Below are 22043 nucleotides of genomic sequence, written 5' to 3' on the forward strand. Positions count from 1 at the left end.
ATTATTATTGTTACTCATAGACAATCAAGGCCATCCTACCAATATGTACCAATGCTGCATTACTGAGTATACAGACTTTTAGTACATATACTGTAAGCTACATGTATAAAACCAAAGAATGTAAAAAGTGATTTCTGTAGCTATGAATTTATTTCTTCTTAACATGATTTTTTGTCACATTAAATATCTTGATAAAATATAATGGTAAAATACTTCAAGTGAGGCATCTCAAAAACCTACATATACCATTTTCATGTAGAAAGTGGCATCCTGCTTTTAAAAAATGTCCTTGACCGTAGATATATGGATTAACACTTAATGAATTGAATAACTATATCCAATTAAGATGAGGCGAGTATAAATGGTGCTGCCACTCCTAGGTTTATAAGGGACACAGCAATAATAGATCATTATTATTATTTATTTTCATTATTATTTCTGTCTGGCTAGTTTGTCAGCTAAATACCTTTCTGTTTTATACTCCGTGAACATTTCTAGGACAAATTTCAGTGAAGTATTTTTCAAGCTTTAAGCTGAATGTGATAGCATAGACACAGATAAATACTGTAAAGAGTCTCAAACAAAGTGATGTATTTCCAAAACGTAATCACATCTATAATGATATGCATAAAAAAATAAATTCTAGTGGATTCCTACATGTGGTGAAATCTTGTGCTAAGTTTGCAACAATATTGTTCTTTTTTTAAGCTATATGTTGTATGTACTGAGGCCAGTATTAAACTCTGTTTCAGGCACCATGGCTGTTGGATTGAGGCCAGTGATTTTGCTGCTTTTGCTGCTCTGCTGTTGGCAACTTGCCTCAAGTAAAGAAGGAAAATCCACAAAGAAAGGAAAAAAAGGAAAGCAAGTTGTCTGTCCATCGTGAGTAACATACAGTTGTCATATATATATATATATATATATTTGGTGTCACAGTTCGATATTTTTTCGATACAAAAAAATGTTCATGCCTTTTTAATTTGTCATTTATTAAAATTATAAATATATATTTTAACTCAAAAGTACAGTTTTTAAATTTAATGTTGCTGAAACAACAAAGTAATAAAAAAAATAAATCTATCTGATCGAGAAATCACTGATCTTTGGAAAAGAGAGTTTATTACAGAGAAATGGCTCTTTCCAAAATAAAAGCTATACTATACGCTTCTTCAGGGCTATATTCTCAGCAGCATATTAAACATATCAGGTCCCCATAAGGAGAATCCTGTGCTAACGGCTGTCTAAATTACTCTGTAAAGTTTGTAGCATGCATGCTTGTTGTTTTTGTCTGCTTCCACTTGTCTTTGCACTAGGATGATGTCAGAGTAAATGTGCAGTCATATTCGTTGTGTTCCCACTAGTGCTGTCAGCGTTAATCTGAAATGACGTTAACGCCACAACTAGGGTTGCCAACCGTCCCTTAAAAAACCGAATCGTCCCGTATTTAGAAACAAAAGTACACGTCCCGTATTGAGCTAATAAGGGACGCACTTTGTCCCGTAATACAGTGAGAATCAAAAGTAGTCTATAAATGTTTATGGAATTAACGCTTTGTTTGAAATCATAATTCCCAGCCCCTCTCCTGCTTTGTGACCAATGAGCTGACACCACACTTATGACAATTTGAGTATGGCAATTCAGATTACCGCTCATCTCATTGGTCGAGGAAAGGTCGCTTGCGGAGAAAATACCGGAAGACAACAGATGACCACAACAAGAAGCATGGCCAACAGGGAAACAAACGCCGACACTGCGGTGCAAGTCTCGGACGACAGTACACCTAAAGCTGGGCAGACACTGTGCGATTTTTTCAGTCACGTTATTCAGCTCCTGCTCAAACTGCACGATTGACTCGCAGAGGTTAGAAGTTGGTCGGTCACGATGCAGGGTCTCACACTATACCGCCTGATGCTCTGATGCGACCTGAGTGCTCACACTGTGCCTCCATAAAATGAAGGTTATAACAGAAATTATGTCGCTCGCTCGCGCTCTCTCTCTGTCTTTCACAGACACGCACACCACCACCATCAACTTTGCTAAATTGCTAATGAAAAACATTGATCAGGCAGCTGTGATTAAGCAGCAATGTAAATCCAACTATTTTCACGGTTGTTGTGGTCGTGATAATTTTGTGATGCCACATCGAAAAGGCTCGGATGAGCTTTCCAAAGTTCTACAAGTTGTGCCTCCATCGCTTGTGTCCAGATCACAGGCCGCACAGCCGTGCTGCTTCGTCTTTTTCACCGACGTTTACGTGTTTGCCCGTGAGCAGTGTGAGCGGCTGTGGTGACACCCTCACGAGCGATTGATGATCGGGAGCTGGTCGTGAGGTGTTAATCGCTTCTTGTTACCCCACGTATACTACACGACGCACGATCAGTGGCATGTCTAGAAAATTTTTGTTGGGGGGGCCAGGTAGGGGCACAGATTTGGAGAAGGGTGGCAGATGTAATTGGCAGATAATGTTAAAAACAATTCTACCAACCGTTAACCATAATTCAATAACCCTGTAAACCTAATAACCGAATGCGCTTTTAACTCTTATTAGAATGAGATTTTAACCACTACGGTGCAAAGTTTTTAGATACTGCGTTGATAAAGTACAAGAGATACAATCAGTCAGTGTTTACTCAGCATTCAAGGACATCAATATTTGCATAGTATTTTTACTGACATGTAGTGCACATATGTTTTGGGCAAAAACATTTTTGAATATTAAAATATGAACATTTTTGACATACAATTGGCAAATTAGCCAATGCCTGTTAAAAAAAAAAGAAGATAATCTTCTCACAAACTGGTGTTTGATTTTGAAACAGGAAAAAAGTGGGGAAACAAATGAAAAGACTAACATTTGAATAAAACCTGAAAGCAAGTAAATACTTTCTATGCTGCGTTATGGTAAACTTTGGTAATATTGATAAAGAACAACACTGGCTGATGATAAAATCCAGTCAGCTGGCATGGTGACACTGCCAGTATTAACCTGCAGGGCTGGACTGGGACAGAAAATTGGGCATTTTGACTACAGACCGGCCCACCAGGTATTAAAGCCATAAAGCCTTTGAATGAAAACAAACACTGTTGTGACAGTGATGTACACTGTCTTTTTGGTATATGTATGATTTCTATACATTTTATGTCAGATAAAAACTTTGGTTGTACGATTTAGATAATTATTTAATAAAAGCGAGATATTTTAAATGAGAATAAAAAAGAAAAGTATTTCTTTGTGCCCCCCTCTCCCTGTTAATGCCCTACCTGCCCCCCTGGCAACACTTTGCTAGACCCGCCCCTGCACAGTTACCAGCTGTCAGCTACTTAGAAAAGGATCCTGGTGTTATTTGTCTCTCAGAAACAGTTCATAACTTCCCTTCAACTCATTCATGTCACCTAAAAGGTAAACCTGTTTCTCCATCACCTGTTCAGCTCTGATGATTCAGTAAGGACATCGCCTGGTTTCATCTTCATGTTTCCCTCTCACCACATATCCAAACCGACATCATGACCAGCAGCTTTACAGCTGTGGCTCCAGCAAACATCAGCTGATACTAGAAATTAATATTAAATAAATTCTAACAACAGCTGATCAAGCTTAAACGTGCTGCTGTTGTTTAGCGCGACATCCGCTGGTTTCCTCTTTCATGGCGCAAAGTGGGCGATAAACAAACAAGAGAGACGATCAGCTGATCATTGATCAGTTTCATGATTGAAGTAGCAATAGAAGAGGCAGCTGTAAAGACAGAATAACTCCAGCTTTGTGTCTTTTTCCATCCTAGCTGAAGTACGGGACAAACTGCGTCTCTTCTCAGCTCAATATGAAACGCGTAATATTTTCTCTGAATGAGGGACCATTCCATTTTTTAAGGAGCTGTTGGCAACTCTACTAACTAACCTTATGAATAAAATAAAGTTCACTATCAGTAACATCATAGCAACTGAACAGCTGTATAGAAACTCCTCATGCTAGCTCACGCAGTATGAGGTATTGTAACTGACTGTAAAAAGTCAGCACAATGAAAATAAACTGCACCTAAACTTGGTTTATATCTGACCCAGATAGACTGCAGGTCATAACTTCTTACCTGAAGTTCAGTTCACCTGACACTTGGACCGGCGGCTGCCTCGGGTCTCTCCTCCTGCCTCACCTTCCCTCATCCACCTGTTGCCTCTGTGGAAGCTCCGCCATAGCCACCACCAAACAACTGAGTTATTTTTACACATCGGCCAGCATGTGGCCAATCCACCACTTCTCATTGTTCATGCCGTTACAAAAAAAATAAATAAATGGTAAATGGCCTGTACTTGTATAGCGCTTTTCTAGTCCCTAAGGACCCCAAAGCGCTTTACACATCCAGTCATTCACACACTGGTGACGGCAAGCTACATCGTAGCCACAGCCACCCTGGGGCGCACTGACAGAGGCGAGGCTGCCGGACACTGGTGCCACCGGGCCCTCTGACCACCACCAGTAGGCAACGGGTGAAGTGTCTTGCCCAAGGACACAACGACCGAGACTGTCCGAGCCGGGGCTCGAACCGGCAACCTTCCGATTACAAGGCGAACTCCCAACTCTTGAGCCACGATCGCCCCTAATAAGTCATCAGCCCACCATGCAAACGTCCGATGGCTAGTCCAGCTATGTTAACTTGTTAATCTTTCGCCGAAAAAATGTTTTCTGCGGTGCCGTCTTTCGTGCTTGGCTCTCCTACCTTTGCTAACATGATGCGCATATTGCAGAAGCTGGTGCTGCATTCAGTTACCCTCGGATATCTGAGCTTCACTGTGAAACCATAATCGTACATTTGATAATTCATTAAATTTTATTGTTTTAGCTTCGGGGTGGCACCTGGGGTGGCCAGTCTGGTTGGGGGGGTGGCCTGTGCCCCCCCAGGCCACCCCGCTGGACACGCCACTGTGCACGATGAAGGCCAAAATTGGGCCAATCACCAAATCGGTCGCACGACTCAAAAATCATCTCAAAATGGGCCAGAATTAAGCCCAGTAAGCCCAGCATTAGAGCAGCAATGTTTGTTCCCCTCAGAGAAAGAAAAATAGGCTGCAAAAGTACAGGGAGGAATGGGAAAAGGAAAACACCTGGCTGGGAAAGTGCACGATAACACCTATAAAGCGCACTGCACTGTGTGCCGGCGCACTTTTTCCATAGGCATGCTTCTAGTGGTGGGCACATGAAGAACATGAGGGGCGTGAAAGCTCGGGGAACCCTTAACCAATTTTTTGTCCACCAGGCACAAACTCCGAAGCACATACAAACTCCAAAACACGTAAAAACTCAGAAGCACATAAAAACTCAAAACAGTACAATGACAACAGAAGTGCTCCAGGATGCTAGGGGCAGTGTTGAGCTTTTGTTACCTAGTGGCTACACAAGCCAGCAAGTACCAACGACCGGATCTGGTAATAACAGGTAAATAAACTTTTTTGTTTTTTATTATTTGACTATATGTGAATGCTTGTGTATAAATACACAAACAATACACATATGCTTTCATGCTTTCAATTGTGTAATTTAAGTCATCTAGGTAGCTCTGCTTTGGAAGTTTGGAAGTTCAGTTCATGCTAGAAATGTGTTTTGGAGTTTGTACGTGTTTTGTCTCTAGGGGCCACCGCATATATTTATATATAAACATATATAAATATAGCTGGATAAACCCCCATAATACAAAGTAACACAGTACGACATGAAAAACAGTACAACGTAATGGAACACAGGCAAACTAAGGTAATGAGTGAAGTGGAAACAAACAAAAAAAACCCCCAGAAATTAAAAGTCCAAAAACACAAACACAGGGTCATAGGACGTGACAAGTCTACGTGTACAGTAACTTGTTTATCATGAACACCGTATGGGGCAGGGATAGCTCAGTAGGTAAAGTGGTCGCCCCATGATCGGAAGGTCGGCGGTTCGAATCCACTTAACGGCCACCCTGAGGTACCCCTGAGCAAGGTACCGTCCCTACACACTGCTCCCCGGGCGCCTGCTTAGTGGGCTGCCCACTGCTTCACAGAGTGAATGGGTCAAATGCAGAGAAAAACAAGTAATTTCCCCATGGGGATCAATAAAGTATCCATTATTATTATTATTACTGATTAACGTAAATATTTTTTTAAGATTTCTAAAATCCTATGTTTGTTATGTGATCTAAAATCTTACTTATAGCCACTTATAGCAACTAATAATATAATCACTTATTGGTCAGTATTGCCATTCATATATTTTAAGTTTGATGCTTTGTATATACCAGTGTCCTACATTTTGTTTCTGAACAGAGCCCATCAGTGACTTAACACTGCTAATCTGTAACAGTGAAAAAATGAAAGAAAATCTGTATGCCCATGCTAGGAGCAGAGACCATGCAATTCAATACGGCAAGTAATTCAGTATTTAGCTCAAATCAAGACTTTTTCATAAGAGAAACTGTAGAAATGAAATGTGTGTCTCTGGTTCTACCATGATGTATACAGTGACAACAGAAATCCAATAAAGCTGTAAAGCTCCATTAAGCAAAGTTTAGCATTCATTTAAAAAAATGAAATGTACGGATCCTAACACTCAACACTGAACTCAAAACCTTATAAAGATCTCTAAATTCATTGTTCTGACTTATAAGTCCAGCGTGTTAAATCCTAGTCCTTAGCAACTAGCAACTGTTGGCTAATACTCAAGTCCTGTTCCTTACATATAGTTTAAAACATTTTCAAGGCCCATATCCTCATTGGGATTTCTTTGTTCCAATTAGCCACAATCTAAACAAACAATAGGAGTGAAATTTTCCTTCAGTCTTCTATAACTAGATAGCAGAGGTGGTAAACGTACAGAAACGTAGTAGAAGTATGGATATACGAGTGTTAAAAATTACTACAGTAAACGTTGAAATACTCAGTTCAATTCAATTATATTTATACAGTGCTAAATCACAACAACAGTCACCTCAAAGCGCTTTATATTGTAAGGTAGACCCAACAATAATATATACCAGGGGTCAGCAACCTTTAACACTGAAAGAGCCATTTGGGCCTGGTTTCCACGCAAAAGAAAACACTGGGAGCCGCAAATACTTTTTGACATCTAAAATGAAGATAACACTGTATATATTGTTTTTTACCTTTATGCTTTGTTTGAACAACTAACGTGTGTTGCTTATGAAATCCATGAAGTGCTACAGAGAAAATTAACATTTTATTTATGTAATTAACACATTTTGAACTCTTTAAGAAATATAACGAAAGGAAAGACACCAACATGAATTAAAATGATCCATGTAGCAAACAAAAACTGTATATGTATATATATATATACATATATATATACATATACACACACACGTGTATATGTATATATATATATATTTTTTTTATTTTTACACATATACATACATGCATATATATATATATATATATATATATACATATAAAAAAAAATATATATATATATATATATATATATATATATATATATATATATATATATATATATATATATATATATATAATACACACAAGCCTAAGCAGATGTTCATTGGAGGTCTTATGATTATTGGGTTTTTCTCTGTATGTATTATTGTAGCATCTACCTTACTATATAAGGCACCTCGAGCTGACTGTTGTTGTGATTTCATGCTCTATGAATAAAATTGAATTGAATTGAGGTGAATTGAACTGAGTGAGTAGATCTGAGCAGATTTACAACATTAGGAAATTGCTGCGGTACTTTGTGCGAGACATATGATAAGAGAAACATTTAAATAAAAATAAAAAGTGCTAAGCAGGTTGATATATACATGAATGCAGGTGATGATCAGTGCAAAAATGGAACAGGTACAGAGAACACAATACAGGGTCATGTGTTTGAGCAAGTGGTGGGAACAGTCTTATGGTTATTGTTCATGAGTCCAACAGCAGAGGGGAAGAGACTGTTCGTATGGCAGGCAGGAGTTGGACCCAAAATGCAGGCACTCAGGCATGAGGTTTAAACACAAAGAACTCAGGGTACACAGGGTTTAAATACACTGGGAAGTAACGAGGGGAATGAGACACAGAAGGAGGGCACAGCTGGGAGAAATCAGGACTGACGAGACAAGCAAAGCAGGACGCATTCACATAAGACACGGACCTACAAAGTAAAACGGAAGTATCAAACACAGACGCGAACTTGACACGGTGGAGACAGCAACTAAAAAACACAGAGACATAAACCATAAGGCAGAGGACTCTAAGAACCGAAAGACACAGAGGGAAACTCAAACATGCAGACACAGACTTACACAGAACAGAGGGGACACAGAGAAACATGAAGGGCAAGGGATCGAAACTAGAAACCATAGAATAACTCACACAAGTACAATAATACAAAAATCACAAAGAACTAAACATGCTGGGTCAGGATACCCAGGACCCTGACAGCCTCAGGACATACATCCTCTGCTGGGCCTTCTTTATGACGGAGGGAATGGTGGGCTCCCACTTGAGGTCCTGGGTGATGATGGTACCCACAAAGCAGAATGTGTCCATAGTGGTGATGAGGGTGTCAGTCAGGATGATGGGGAGGAGTCGGGATGTTTGCTTCCTGAAGTCCACAATAATCTCCACTGTCTTCTCGGCATTCAGCACCAGGTTGTTGCGGCCTCACCAGGACACCCGAGTTCAGCCTCCATCCTGTAGGCAGACTCATCCCCGTCCGAGATGAGTCTGATAACTGTGGTGTCATCTGCAAACTTAATTATCTTGACAGGCTGGTGGTTGGAGGTGCACTAGTTGGTCTACAGGGAGAAAAGCAGAGGAGAAAGAACACAGCTCTGAGGGGAGCCAGTGCTGATTGTCTGGGAATCCGGGACATTCTTCCCCAGCCTCACATGTTGCTTCCTGTCTGTCAGGAAGTCAGTGATCCACCGGCAGATGGGATCAGGCATATTCCCTCGGAGAAGGTCTGGAATGATGGTGTTGAAGGCAGAAGCATCATCTGCAGACCTGTTTGCTCTGTATGCAAACTGCAGAGGGTCCAGGAGGGGGGCCTTGAGTGTCTTGAGATAGGAGAGAACCAGGCGCTCAAAAGACTTTATGACCAGAGCCACAGGTCTGTAGTCATTTAGACCAGTGATCCTTGGCTTCTTGGGGACAGGACTTCTATGGTGGAGGACTTGAAGCAGGCAGGCACATGACATGTCTGCAGTGAGGATTTGAAAATGCCAGAAAACACTGGGGGCAGCTCGTTTGCACAGTGTCTGAGAGTGGCAGGAGACACACCATCTGGGCTGGGAGCTTTACGAGCATTCAGGCTCTTAAACTGTTTCCTCACAGATACAGACAGACAACCTGTTGATGGCTAACCAACCGGACATAGTAGTGGTGGACAAGCAGAGGAAGACAGCCATAGTGATAGATGAACCACATCCAAGATCTCTTTCCAGAACAGCGCAGTCCTAGGAACAGCAGCAATACTGCGTAGGACTCTCAAGCTCCCAAGCCTCTGATATATATGTGTGAGTGTGTGAACAAACAACATGCTTTGGTTAGCATCATGGATGTTATTTCAGTACAGATATTATGTGAGTATGGCCAGTAGAAAGAACAGAACAGATATCTGCTTGTCTGTCTGTATTGGCATACAGTGCTTCAACAGCACCTAGCATAGGAGAAAAATTGGAACAGTCTGTGACCAGGGTGTGATGGGTCTGCACTGTTGTCTTGTCGTTTCCTGACTTCAGATTTCTACAAATCCTGAATCGAGAGCAAGTACTAATGATGTTTTTTCTGCAAACCTATCTGGGCTTTTGAGAGTATTCAGGTCCATGTTGTTTTGACTGCATCACAGGACCAGTGCTTCAACTCCACATCTGTATTTAGATTCATCACAATACTTAATGAATCTGCATCCAGGATTACTATTTCATTTTGTTTTCTGTTCTGATTCTGGTTGTGATCCCTAGCCAGTGCATTGCTTGCAGATATATTTATATGCTCACACGCTCACCTCGCAGTTGTCTCTGAGGTTAATGGTAGGGCAACCAGGGCCCTGGATTTTAACCTGAGAACCCTGTGGCATTCACATCTGAGTTTGAGGAACCCACACAGTGTCGACCCTTGCAGATGGAGTTGCAGCCTCTGCCTGACTTAAAATACCTGGTGTGAAGACAATATGAATCACCCACTGTTTTGCACAGATGGTCCTCTCTATGTAGGAGAGGTTTGCTAACATGCACGACCAAGAACATTTCTCAGCCTGTCTCAGCAAAGCCACCTGCGGCAGCAGGAACTGCAAGGTTATAGATGGCTTTCTAACTAATGCTGAACTGCCAGTTAACCCTTCAGATATGTTGGCCCAGTAGGAGGCCAACTATTGCAGCAGACTTGGAAGACTTGACAGAGGAGATGCAAAGTAGCCTGTCCAGATGCACTAGGGGCTCAAGAAGGGTCAGGTCCAGGGGGGCCTAGGATCTCCCTTCTTCTGCAAGGTATCAACTGGGTTGTGGCAGTTGACTCACCCCCTCTTCCACTCACTCAGAGCAGTTCATGTGCCAGGGCCCTTGCATGTGGTGGCAGACATGTTGAGAGGGGGCCTGAGTCCTCGAGAGTGGAGACTCTGTCCTCAGGTAGTCACTTTGGAAGGGCAGAGGTCAGCCTTTTTTCATCCAGGGAGTTGACACACTGCCATCTATTCTTCTCCCTGCAGAAAAACAATGTTCCACTCAGGTGGGACAGAGTTCTCAGTTCCAAAGAGCCCCTTCAAGAGCAGAGGGACCCCCATTCTAACCCTGCATTCTGTCAAAGACTCTATCTGACTTCAACTTATCTCAGTTTATGGAGCTACAGTCACTTCCCACTGGTGGACCAGGAGGTAGCTCACTGCCAGGATGCAGTATGCTCTGTCTGGGTTTTCACAGTGTATATCACATGCACTCAGACCATTAGGACAGGGGTGGCTGTAGCTCAGATGGCAGAGCAGGTCATCCACTAATTGGAATGTTGGTGGTTTAACCCCTGACTGTTTTTTTGTCTGGTAAATACTAACCCCAAGTTGCGTCACAATGCATTAATCAGAGTATGAATGTTAGCTAGAAAGCACTTAAGCACAGAAAAAGTACTTGTCTGAATCGATGAGTGAACGTGTTATATGTAACTTTAAAATACTGAACCTGGTGGTCCTCAGCTTACAGATTACAAGGACACTGAATTAGCCGGAGCACTATCAGCCGCTGCCTGCTTGTGGCACCCCCAGAAGTATGAAGTCATATGTATCCATCAAGAAACCATCATTTCTAACACTTTTAGTATTTTAGATTTAAATTATTTTATTTACATTACTTTTATCTGTCATCTGCTCAAATCATATTAATTATTGTCCAATATCATCCTCTTTAACAGGCAGTTGTCTCCAGAAGATTTGGCACAGGTTCCAGCTAACTCTACCTCCAACATTTTGAATCGTCTGATGGTCAGTTATGACCCAAGAATAAGACCTAACTTTCAAGGTAAAGTTCCAGTGTATACAACCACCATGCAGAATTACATTTGTCTTTTCATCAAGTCAAAACACATTTCCCAAAATACATGCAAAGTCTGCACTCATGACTTTTGTTTAAAGACAGACTTTGGTTTAAATATGTTGAAATGGTCATGACACTGACATTCCTGACATAAAACACATGCATAATACATACCATAAACCTTTTCAACATTCTATTGCAGATGTGCATGGTGACATTGGTCAAGTCCTATCAATCCCACCTGTTAATGATAGCTCCTCTATTGATTGTGGCACGATTGTATAAGCCTCTATTATAGTAAATTTGAATCATGCTTTTCCTTCCATATATGAAAAGTGTAGGGATTTCAAACAGTTTGTCAGTACAGACAGTGTCCCATTGTTTAATACCATATATTGATTATAAAATTATTATTAAATGGGATACCTTTAGCTAAAGGACCCCATTTTTCAAACAGGTATCATGAAAAGAAAGCTGAATGCAGACTGGACAGAATCTGGAAAGTATGTTAAATATATGATAAGTAACACATACAAATCTATCGTTATAAATCTCTTTATGAAAGTTCAGGTAAATACTTTACATTTTTTGACTCTCTTATGTCTGATAACTACCATTAGTGTGATTTATGTCTTATGATATGCCATAAAATAATCATGAATTTGAGTGAATTTTGTTTGTATATATTCTTCATTTATTTATTCACTGCTATGACACATTGAGATTTAAAACTATTTTTTGAAGAGAAACGTGAGCAAGAGGGCAGCAGAGGTTACAACAGATTATAGCACCTAACAACATAACAAGTAAAAAAACAAATCCTAGCTTTCAAAATACAGGGTGGGCCATTTATATGGATACACCGTAATAACATGGGAATGGTTGGTGATATTAAAGTCCTGTTTGTGGCACATTAGTATATGTGAGGGGGCAAACTCCTCAAGATGGATGGTGACCATGGTGGCCATTTAGAAGTTGGCCATCTTGGATACAACTTTTGTTTTCTCAATAGGAACAGGGCCATGTGACACATCAAACTTATTGGTAATGTCACAAGAAAAACAATGGTGTGCTTGTTTTCAACGTAACTTTATTCTTTCATGAGTTATTTACAAGTTTCTGACCACTTATAAAATGTGTTCAATGTGCTGCCCATTGTGTTGGATTGTCAATGCAACCCTCTTCTCCCACTCTTCACACACTGATAGCAACACCGCAGGAGAAATGCCAGCACAGGCACCCAATATCCGTAGTTTCAGGTGCTGCACATCTCGTATCTTCACACCATAGACAATTGCCTTCAGATGACCCCAAAGATAAAAGTCTAAGGGAGTCAGATCGGGAGACCTTGGGGGCTTTTCAACTGGCCCACGACGACCAATCCACTTTCCAGGAAACTGTTCATCTAGGAATGCTCGGACCTGGCACCCATAATGTGGTGGTGCACCATCTTGCTGGAAAAACTCAGGGAACGTGCCAGCTTCAGTGCATAAAGAGGGAAACACATCATCATGTAGCAATTTCAAATATCCAGTGGCCTTGAGGTTTCCATTGATGAAGAATGGACCCACTATCGTTGTACCCCATATACCACACCAAACCATCACTTTTGTTGTTCCAACAGTCTTGGAGGATCCATCCAATGTGGGTTAGTATCAGACCAATAGCGGTGGTTTTGTTTGTTAACTTCACCATTTACATAAAAGTTTGTCTCATCACTGAACAAAATCTTCTGCGTGATCTGAGGGTCCTGTTCCAATTTTTGTTTTGCCCATTCTGCAGATTCTGTGCGCCGATCTGGGTCATCCTCGTTGAGATGCTGCAGTAGCTGGAGTTTGTAAGGGTGCCATTTGTGAGTAGCCAATATCCGCCGAAACGATGTTTGACTAATGCCACTCTCCAGTGACGTGCGGCGAGTGCTACGCTGTGGGCTCTTGCTGAATGAAGCTAGGACAGCCACTGATGTTTCTTCATTAGTGACATTTTTCTTGCGTCCACATTTTGGCAAATCCAACACTGAACCAGTTTCACGAAACTTAGCAAGCAGTTTGCTAACTGTAGCATGGGAGATGGGTGGTCTCGTAGGGTGTCTTGCATTGAAATCTGCTGCAATGACCCGGTTACTGCGTTCACCAGATATCAACACAATTTAGATTCGCTCCTCATGTGTTAACCTCTTCAACATGTCAATGGCTGTGAACAAAGAGAAACTTGTAAATAACTCATGAAAGAATAAAGTTAAGTTGAAACCAAGCACACCATTGTTTTTCTTGTGCCATTACCAATAAGTTTGATGTGTCACATGGCCCTCTTCCTATTGAAAAAACAAAAGTTGTATCGAAGATGGCCGACTTCTAAATGGCCACCATGGTCACCACCAGAGATGGGCAGTAACGCGTTACTTGTAACGCGTTACTGTAATCTGATTACTTTTTTCAAGTAACGAGTAAAGTAAGGGATTACTATTGCAAAAACGGTAATTAGATTACCGTTACTTTCCCGTAGGAACGCTGCGTTACTGCGTTACTAAAACCGTGATTCTTTGCGAGAATGTCTCACAACAGTGATGTAAGCGAGTGCGCCGTTAGTGACAACAGCTGTGTGCAGATCAACAATGGATCACATATCGATTGTGGGAGAGAGTATGAGCATGCAGCGTTTAAAGCGTGGAAGTACTGACCTTACTTTGAGTTTGATTCCATAAAAAGTGACAAAAACATTAGCGTCCATCGTGCGTGGGATGAAAACTTCTTTTTACAGCGAAAAAAACCCCCCTAAACTTCCAAGCAAGCACCAAGTGCGCAACGACGTAATGGGAAATTCACAGAGAAACTCGCGGATTCTTCAACTGACCGCGGCACACCTGCACCAGGGTAACCCTCCGCCTACCGCAGTCCTGCTTTACAGGTGAAAATAGAGCAACAGGACCACTGAGTCTTTGACTTTATTTATTTTCTGCTGTGTTTTACTTGCATCTATTTGAAAGAGTGAGTGTAAACACAAAAAATATTTTATTTTATGTGCTGGAATGTGTAGAAAATAGGTTTAAATGTTAAACTAATTTATTCAAGTCAGAGAATGTTGCATATAATTAAATTTTTGCTTGATGCATAAAGTTAAAAGATTAAAACTGATAAAACAAGTTAAAAAAAGAGACTTTTCCATTTGATTACATTTTGTATGATGGATTATGTAGAAAAAGTAGAATTGGGCTGAAAGATCTATCACTTTATCACCTATTCAGGTTGTAAATCGTGTTTTTAAAAAGTAACTAAGTAACTAAGTAATTAATTACTTTTGAAAATAAGTAATCAGTAAAGTAACTGGATTACTTTTTGGGGGAAGTAATAAGTAATTAGTTACTGATTACTTTTTTCAAGTAACTTGACCAACACTGGTCACCACCCATCTTGAGGAGTTTGCCCCCTCACATATACTAATGTGCCACAAACAGGACTTTAATATCACCAACCATTCCCATGTTATTACCGTGTATCCATATAAATGGCCCACCCTGTATATTAAAAAACAAAGCAGAAAAAAAAGTTGGATATGAAATTTACCATTGAACTTAAATTGTTATGATGTCCAACAGTTCTGTGAAAAAAAGTTTTACTTTAATTTATAGGAAAAAGTCAATTTTTTTCCAGTCCATTTTTTTTAAATTATTATTTTATTTTATTCATTTTTTTCTTTATCTTTTTATGTTCTGTTTTGTTGATACTTTCTATCTCCCCTGTATAATGTTTAAAAAAACCATAAAAATAAAGTATCAAAAAAAGAAAAAAGTTCAACACTTTCAACTATTCATAGTGCAAACATCTTTCAGCTTTTTCCTATAGGGGTCACCACTGCAGATCATCTTGCATTTTATCCTATCTCTGCATCTTCCTCTGTCACATCAGCCCTCTGTATGTATCCATGAGCCTCCTCTGAGGTCTCTTTCTTTTGTTCCTTCCTTCCATCCACTATCTCTTCTCTGTACATGCCCAAACCATGTCAGCCTTGTCTTGATGCATGCTCAATCAGGCAAGTAAATCCCAAAAAGTTGATTTTGTTCACATGGGCATGGATTTTTCAGTGGGAGAAACGTTTCATCACTCATCCAACTGACTTCTTCAATCTCAGCTGACTGCAGGTTTCCAACCTTATAAACAGTACATTTGCACAATGACTGAAACTACCACCACTGGCAAACAATGGGCTTTGAGGTCAGTTTCTTCATTAATATGGAAATTGTCATGACCATTGATCAAAGACCACTGATCAATGGCCATGAGTACCATTCACAGAGAGTTGGGGAATGGCTGCAATCACAGCATTGTGAGATGGTGACAGATGTACCCTTTGACCCCCTCCTCGATTCAGAGATGGTGTAGCCACATTGCCACAGGTGTATAAAATCAACCACCAAACACCATTACTAGCAATAAGGAATGCATTTTCAGAGTGGGAGAAAATGAAATAGTGGCTAAAAAGAAAATCCTTGCTCGAGTGACAGCTTTCCTATCAGGCACTGTAATTCAAGCACTCACTGAAAAGGGGTGGGGGTAGGGAGAGCGAATGTCCTGTCACTACTATGAGTAAGTCTACCCTTTGAAAGCCACTACTGATAAAGACACGAGCCAGTGAAGAATGCAGGATATGACTTTAACATTAGCAGCTCTGTTCGTGCAAGCAAATCATTAAATAGGGCCAGAAAAGGAGGGAGGCTAAAGACAAGCTTTGAAAGATGGATACAGAAAAGAAGAGATGCTATCAAACTACTTATACTTAAAGTACTCTAGAATATGTGTATGCATTGCTAGCTGTTCAACAGTATTTACAGCCTGGCAATTTCTGCTCTAGTTATCTAGATATGACATTGCTCACGAGATTGTTTTACTGTTTTTTTGGCAGTAAAATATTATACTGATAATGGATAGAGTTGGGCAGGTCAGTGGGAGGAATATACATGTTTCTTGCTGAGTTGTGTCTTTTGGTAGACAGCATGTAGAAAATGTTTTTTGTGATCTGGGTGGGGTGGGCAAGACAGTGAAACATAAGCAAAGAGAAGGAAGGCTTTAGCTGTTTTATAACTAGTTTCATAACTTCCTTGATTTTCTGTTGAATAAAGTCATATGTCAATATGGCACCGTCAGTGGAGGAAGAAAAGGTTATTGTCTTTCAGTCCAATCAGCATTCTCTACACACCAACAACATCTTGACAAGTATCATCTTATGCAAATTTTATATAGATTTTTCAATCTAAATTTCATTAAATGTAAAGAAAGACTTTTGCCATGAAGATGAATTTCAAAGTCTTCAAAAGAAAAATCCCAAAACACAGCTTGCTCTGTCATTTTGATGTCGCCTGTCATCATTTACACAACACTAATACAATGATTAAGGCCAACTGAACAATCACAATTCTTCTATTGATATGCATCAAAACATCCCACCTTAAAAGTTGCTCCTGAGTGAATGCATACTTACTGAAATGTAAATTTTCTGCAGAGGAGTTCACATGGTCACAAAAAACAGGCAGTTGTGTTTGCATGGATCCTCATACTAATTGTCTTATGATGATAATTTACGTCACTGGAACTCAAGCGGACCTTAGTGGAGACAGAAAGTATAATCCCTAATTTAGTCTGACAGCAGGATGATATATTGAGATGATATAATACTATAAGACTTTTGAGTCCTCATTAATACAAGCGCTATATAGTAAGGAATCACAATAATTCAGTAAGAAACAAATGCATGAACTAATTTGTCAGCATCACGGAGTCAGGATATTTCTAAATTTAGTGATGATTAAGTGAAAGAAGGCAGTCAGGGCCATTTGTTTAACATGGTCCCATCAATGTTTCTTATGGCAGTCAAAGTCTATAGAGTGATTTCTAAATAATAACATAAAACACCACAGAATTCTTGCTTCTGATGGAAAGATCAGTAGGATTATTTTTGTTGTGTTGTTTCTTCCATTAAATTTTACTTGGTTTTTTGATATTTTAGATTGAACAGTATGAGTCAAATCAAGTAAAATAGTGTGGGTTTTTTTTTAATTAATTAATTTATTTATCTATCAATGGGACAGTGGTGACCAGAGATGGGTAATCCGATTACTTTTTTCAAGTAAGGGATTATCATTGCAAAAAAGGTAATTAGATTACTGTTACTTTCCCGTAAGCACGCTGCGTTACTGCGTTACTAAAACCGTGATTTTTTTGCGAGAGTGTCTCATGTCAATGAGGTAAGCGAGTGCAACGTTCGTGGCAACAGCTGTGTGCAGATCAAAAATGGATAATATAACAAGAGCGGGAGAGAGTATGAGTGTGCAACATTTAAAGTGTGGAAGTACTGACCTTACTTTGAGTTTGATTCCGTAAAAAGTGACAAAAACATTAGCGTCCGCTGCTCACTGCGTGGGAAGAAAACTTCTTTTTACAGCGAAAAAAACCCCTAAACTTCCAAGCAAGCACCAAATACGCTGCCACTGGAATGTGAAATTCACAGAGAAACTGCCGTATCATTCCACTGACCGCTGCGGCCTCCGCCTGCCCCACTCCTGCTATACAGGTGAAAATAGAGCAACAGGACCGCTCAGTCTTTGATTTTATTTATTTTACATGCATCTATTTGAAAGAGTGAGGGTAAACACAAAAAATATTTTATTTTATGTGCTGGAATGTGTAGAAAATAGGTTTAAATGTTAAACAAATTTCTTCCAGTCAGAGAATGTTGCTTATAATGTTTGCTTGATGCATAAAGTTAAAAGATTAAAACTAATAAAACAAGTTTTAAAATGAGATATTTTTATTTGATTACATTTTATATGAAGGATTATGCAGAAAAAGTAGAATTGGGCTGAAAGATCTATTGCTTTATCACCTATTTAGGGTGTCAATCATGTTTTAAAAAGTAACTAATTACTTTTGAAAATAAGTAATCAGTAAAGTAATGGGATTATTTTTTTGGGGAGGTAATCAGTAATTAGTTACTGATTACTCTTTTCAAGTAACTTGACCAACACTGGTGGTGACAGAGTTAATGGGAGGGAGCCTTGTTCAACATACACTTAAAAACCAGCCACAGGTTGCTCTGGAATGTTTTGCTCTGTTTCTTTAGTGGAAATGGTTAATCAGAATAACAGTGAGTTACTAAAGATTTGCAGATTAGGTTTTTGCAGGGATATTATTTGTGGTCTAATAACTGATGGGCTGACATATGCCAACTAATGCAATAATACTAAAAGTGATCATTATAACACTATAGTACTAAGTACTACATATACCTCTCACGTATTACTTACTGCACAGGGAGATGGGTGTTTTCAGGGAGATGGGTGTTTTCAAACACAATTTTTAGTGAAAAAGTTTATTGGTTTATAATACAAATAGTTTTATATGAGTACATTAGTATGCACATGTGTACATGTCCATCATAATTGCTATTGTTAAGTCTGCCAATTTCATTAAATACATGTGGGTTGTGTTTTGTTTGCTTCTCCCCCTGAGAATGATAACCTAATTTTTATTTTTTAAGTTAAAGAGGTAAAAGTGTGACTGAGATTGTGCAAGAGATTAGTACAAATTGCATGAACAAATAATACACACACACACACACACACACACACACACACACACACACACACACATATATATATATATATATATATATATATATATATATATATATATATATACATACATACATACATGCATACATACTAGGGCTGCACGATTAATCGTTAGAAAATCGCGATCTCGATTCATACTTATGTGCGATCTCATTTCCAAATGACAACGATTAAAAAAAAAAAAAAAAAAGACGACGACGACCATTGTACCGCATTTTGATCCGGGACGTACTCTGCATGAAAACAAGCGCTCACTCTTCCTGCTCAACAAATGACAAGGACGGAGCCTTATACCACGTGACACAGAAGCTGTGCCGTGTGATGCTAAAATTAGCAGGAAAAAACAACGGAGAGCACGTCAGGGATGACGAGAAAGTGACAGGAGAAAATCCGTCCCGGTCAACCACCCAAACATCAATAACGGGAACCTTATACAGCGCTTCCCTTTACCCGTCGACCTCCCACAGGCACAAAGAAATTACGGAGGCTATCACTTATCACCTGACCAAAGATATGGCTCCCATCAACACTGTGCAAAACGAGGGATTTAGGAAAATGATCAACACCCTAGACAACACCGGACTCTGAGGAAGAACCACCTGTCCTCAGACATCCTGGTGAACTTCTATCGTTGCACCATCGAGAGCATCCTGACCAACTGTATAACAGTCTGGTACGGGAACTGCTCTGCCTCGGACCGGAAGGCGTTGCAGAGGGTCGTGAAAACTGCCCAGCGCATCGCCGGAGCACCACTTCATGCCATAAAAGACATCTACAGGAAGCGGTGTCTGAAAAGGGCTGGGAAAATCATCAAAGACACCAGTCACCCATCACATGGACTCTTCACCCTCCTGCCCTCTGGGAGGCGCTACAGGAGCCTCCGGACTAAGACCACCAGGTACCGGAACAGCTTCTTCCCCACAGCTGTCAGACTCCTGAACTCTGCCTCCTGACATCTGACCCACGTTAACACATGGACTGGACAGACACACACCCACAATGGACAACTGTACCCTCAAACACACAATAATAACATGGACTGAACCACCACTCACAACCACTAGCACTTTATATAGCCTCTCTAGGAATTATATCTCACTTATCTTAACTGCACTACTGTATAGCTCTGTGTAAATAATCATTCTGTACATTCGATAATTTTTAACCCTACAACTGTTTACAACTTGCATAGTTCCCATTTCTGTATAACTGTATATCTCAGATTTCTGTAAAGTTATTTATTTCATATTCTGTATAGTTTTTCATATTTATATCCTGTTCATAGCCTGTACATAGCTTGTACTCACTACAGCCTGTACATACTTATAGTTATAAAATATTCACAACATACTTCATACTGTGTACATTATAACATACCATAATAGACCCATTTCTGTAATATATTTACATATCTATATTATTGCTAATATATATTGTAATATATCTATATCACTAAAGCACTTCTGGATGGATGCAAACTGCATTTCGTTGCCCTGTACCTGCAATGACAATAAAGATGAATTCTATTCTATTCTATTCTAAATGCTACACAGTGCCGTCCCGCAACTATTTTTCTATTGTTGCACCACCTGCTCTATACACGCAGTGTCGAGCAACGGTGGAGACGGAATTTCAAGCAGTACAACATTTTGCGGCAACAACAAAATGTGAGACATTTGTTGTTTTTATGTTCAGTCTCAACTGTTACGAAGTTGATGTGCAGTTAATAAGTGCAATAAATATTTATACTGGAAAAGAAAATCGTGATCTCAATTCTAAGCCAAAAAATCGTGATTCTCATTTTATGCAAAATCGTGCAGCCCTAATACATACATATATATACACAGACACTCATGCAGTGCAGAGAAATATTATAGAGAAATTATAGGTCACTTAAGACTTTATACACAATATAACAGTTTAAATAAATCTAGAGAATTAGTGAAAATATTAAGCTGCAACCTAACAGAAAAAATGAAGGACATACTCATAAGTCTCATAATGCTAAATGAAAAAATTTGTTCTACCACTCTCAGAAACCAGATCCCAAACAACATCTGTTTGAGATACATGTGAAAGCTTGTGTACAAGAATATTATTTTTCTATGAATTGTATGCATTTATTGGATTGGATTGAAATGGCTACATGAAGAACTGTTTACTGGAAATAGTTTTGGTGTAGTTTAGCAGTATAAAATGTCTGAATTGTCAAACTGACTTCATTTATTGTTAAATTTTCATTTTTTAATGGGTGAAGAGGTTTACAATGAAAGCTTTCATATCAATGTGAAATTCAGTTCAGTTTTATTTATTTAGCACCAAATCAAAACAGTGGCCTCAATGGGCTTTATATTATAAGGCAAAGACTTCACAATAATACTGAGGCTTTTTTTTTTTTTTTTTTTTAAGTGTCACCACAATTGAGTGAAAGGGGTGTGCTTGTAGTAGAAAATAGATAAGCCCAAAGGGAAGGAGGAGGGACTGTTAGCTGACAGCTGGCTGGGTATTTATTGCTGTGCTGTGTCTTCTTATTTCAAAAAAGGCTGAATCTTATGTAAAATTCCAGTGTGTACTGTTTGGTACCAATGCAAAAGACAAAAAAATCATTTTTTAAAGTTATAAAAATGCACAGTTTTTTTGTTTTGTTTTGTGTTTACCTGTGTTTGCATGATCACACACTGAAAAAAATATGTTGTTGGATTTACTTAATTCAATGGTGGACATTTGTTGCACACAGATGTTTTGCTTTGGCAGCAACTTAAACAATTGAGTTAAATTAACACAATTTATTCATGTTCAATAAACCTGTGCAATTTGTGTTGATAAAATGTGACTTAAACATGTTTTGATGAAGTAATTTGAGCTCTTGAAATATTTTAATCCTTCACAATTTTCTCACTTTATCCCAACACCAT

The 22043-nt window shown here is 39.4% G+C and overlaps 1 protein-coding gene across 1 annotated transcript in view; it reads left to right on the top strand.

Moving 5' to 3' along the window:
• LOC113024705 (glycine receptor subunit beta-like) overlaps positions 1–22043 on the top strand; it is a 79097-nt gene that overhangs the window by 13763 nt on the left and 43291 nt on the right. The window contains exons 2-3 of the mRNA XM_026171984.2: positions 753–882; positions 11383–11489. Coding sequence (XP_026027769.1) covers positions 753–882; positions 11383–11489 — 237 coding nt within the window. The remainder of the gene's footprint in view (positions 1–752; positions 883–11382; positions 11490–22043) is intronic.

This window comes from Astatotilapia calliptera, chromosome 6 (genome assembly GCF_964374335.1).
Source record: "Astatotilapia calliptera chromosome 6, fAstCal68.1, whole genome shotgun sequence".
NCBI lineage: Eukaryota > Metazoa > Chordata > Actinopteri > Cichliformes > Cichlidae > Astatotilapia > Astatotilapia calliptera.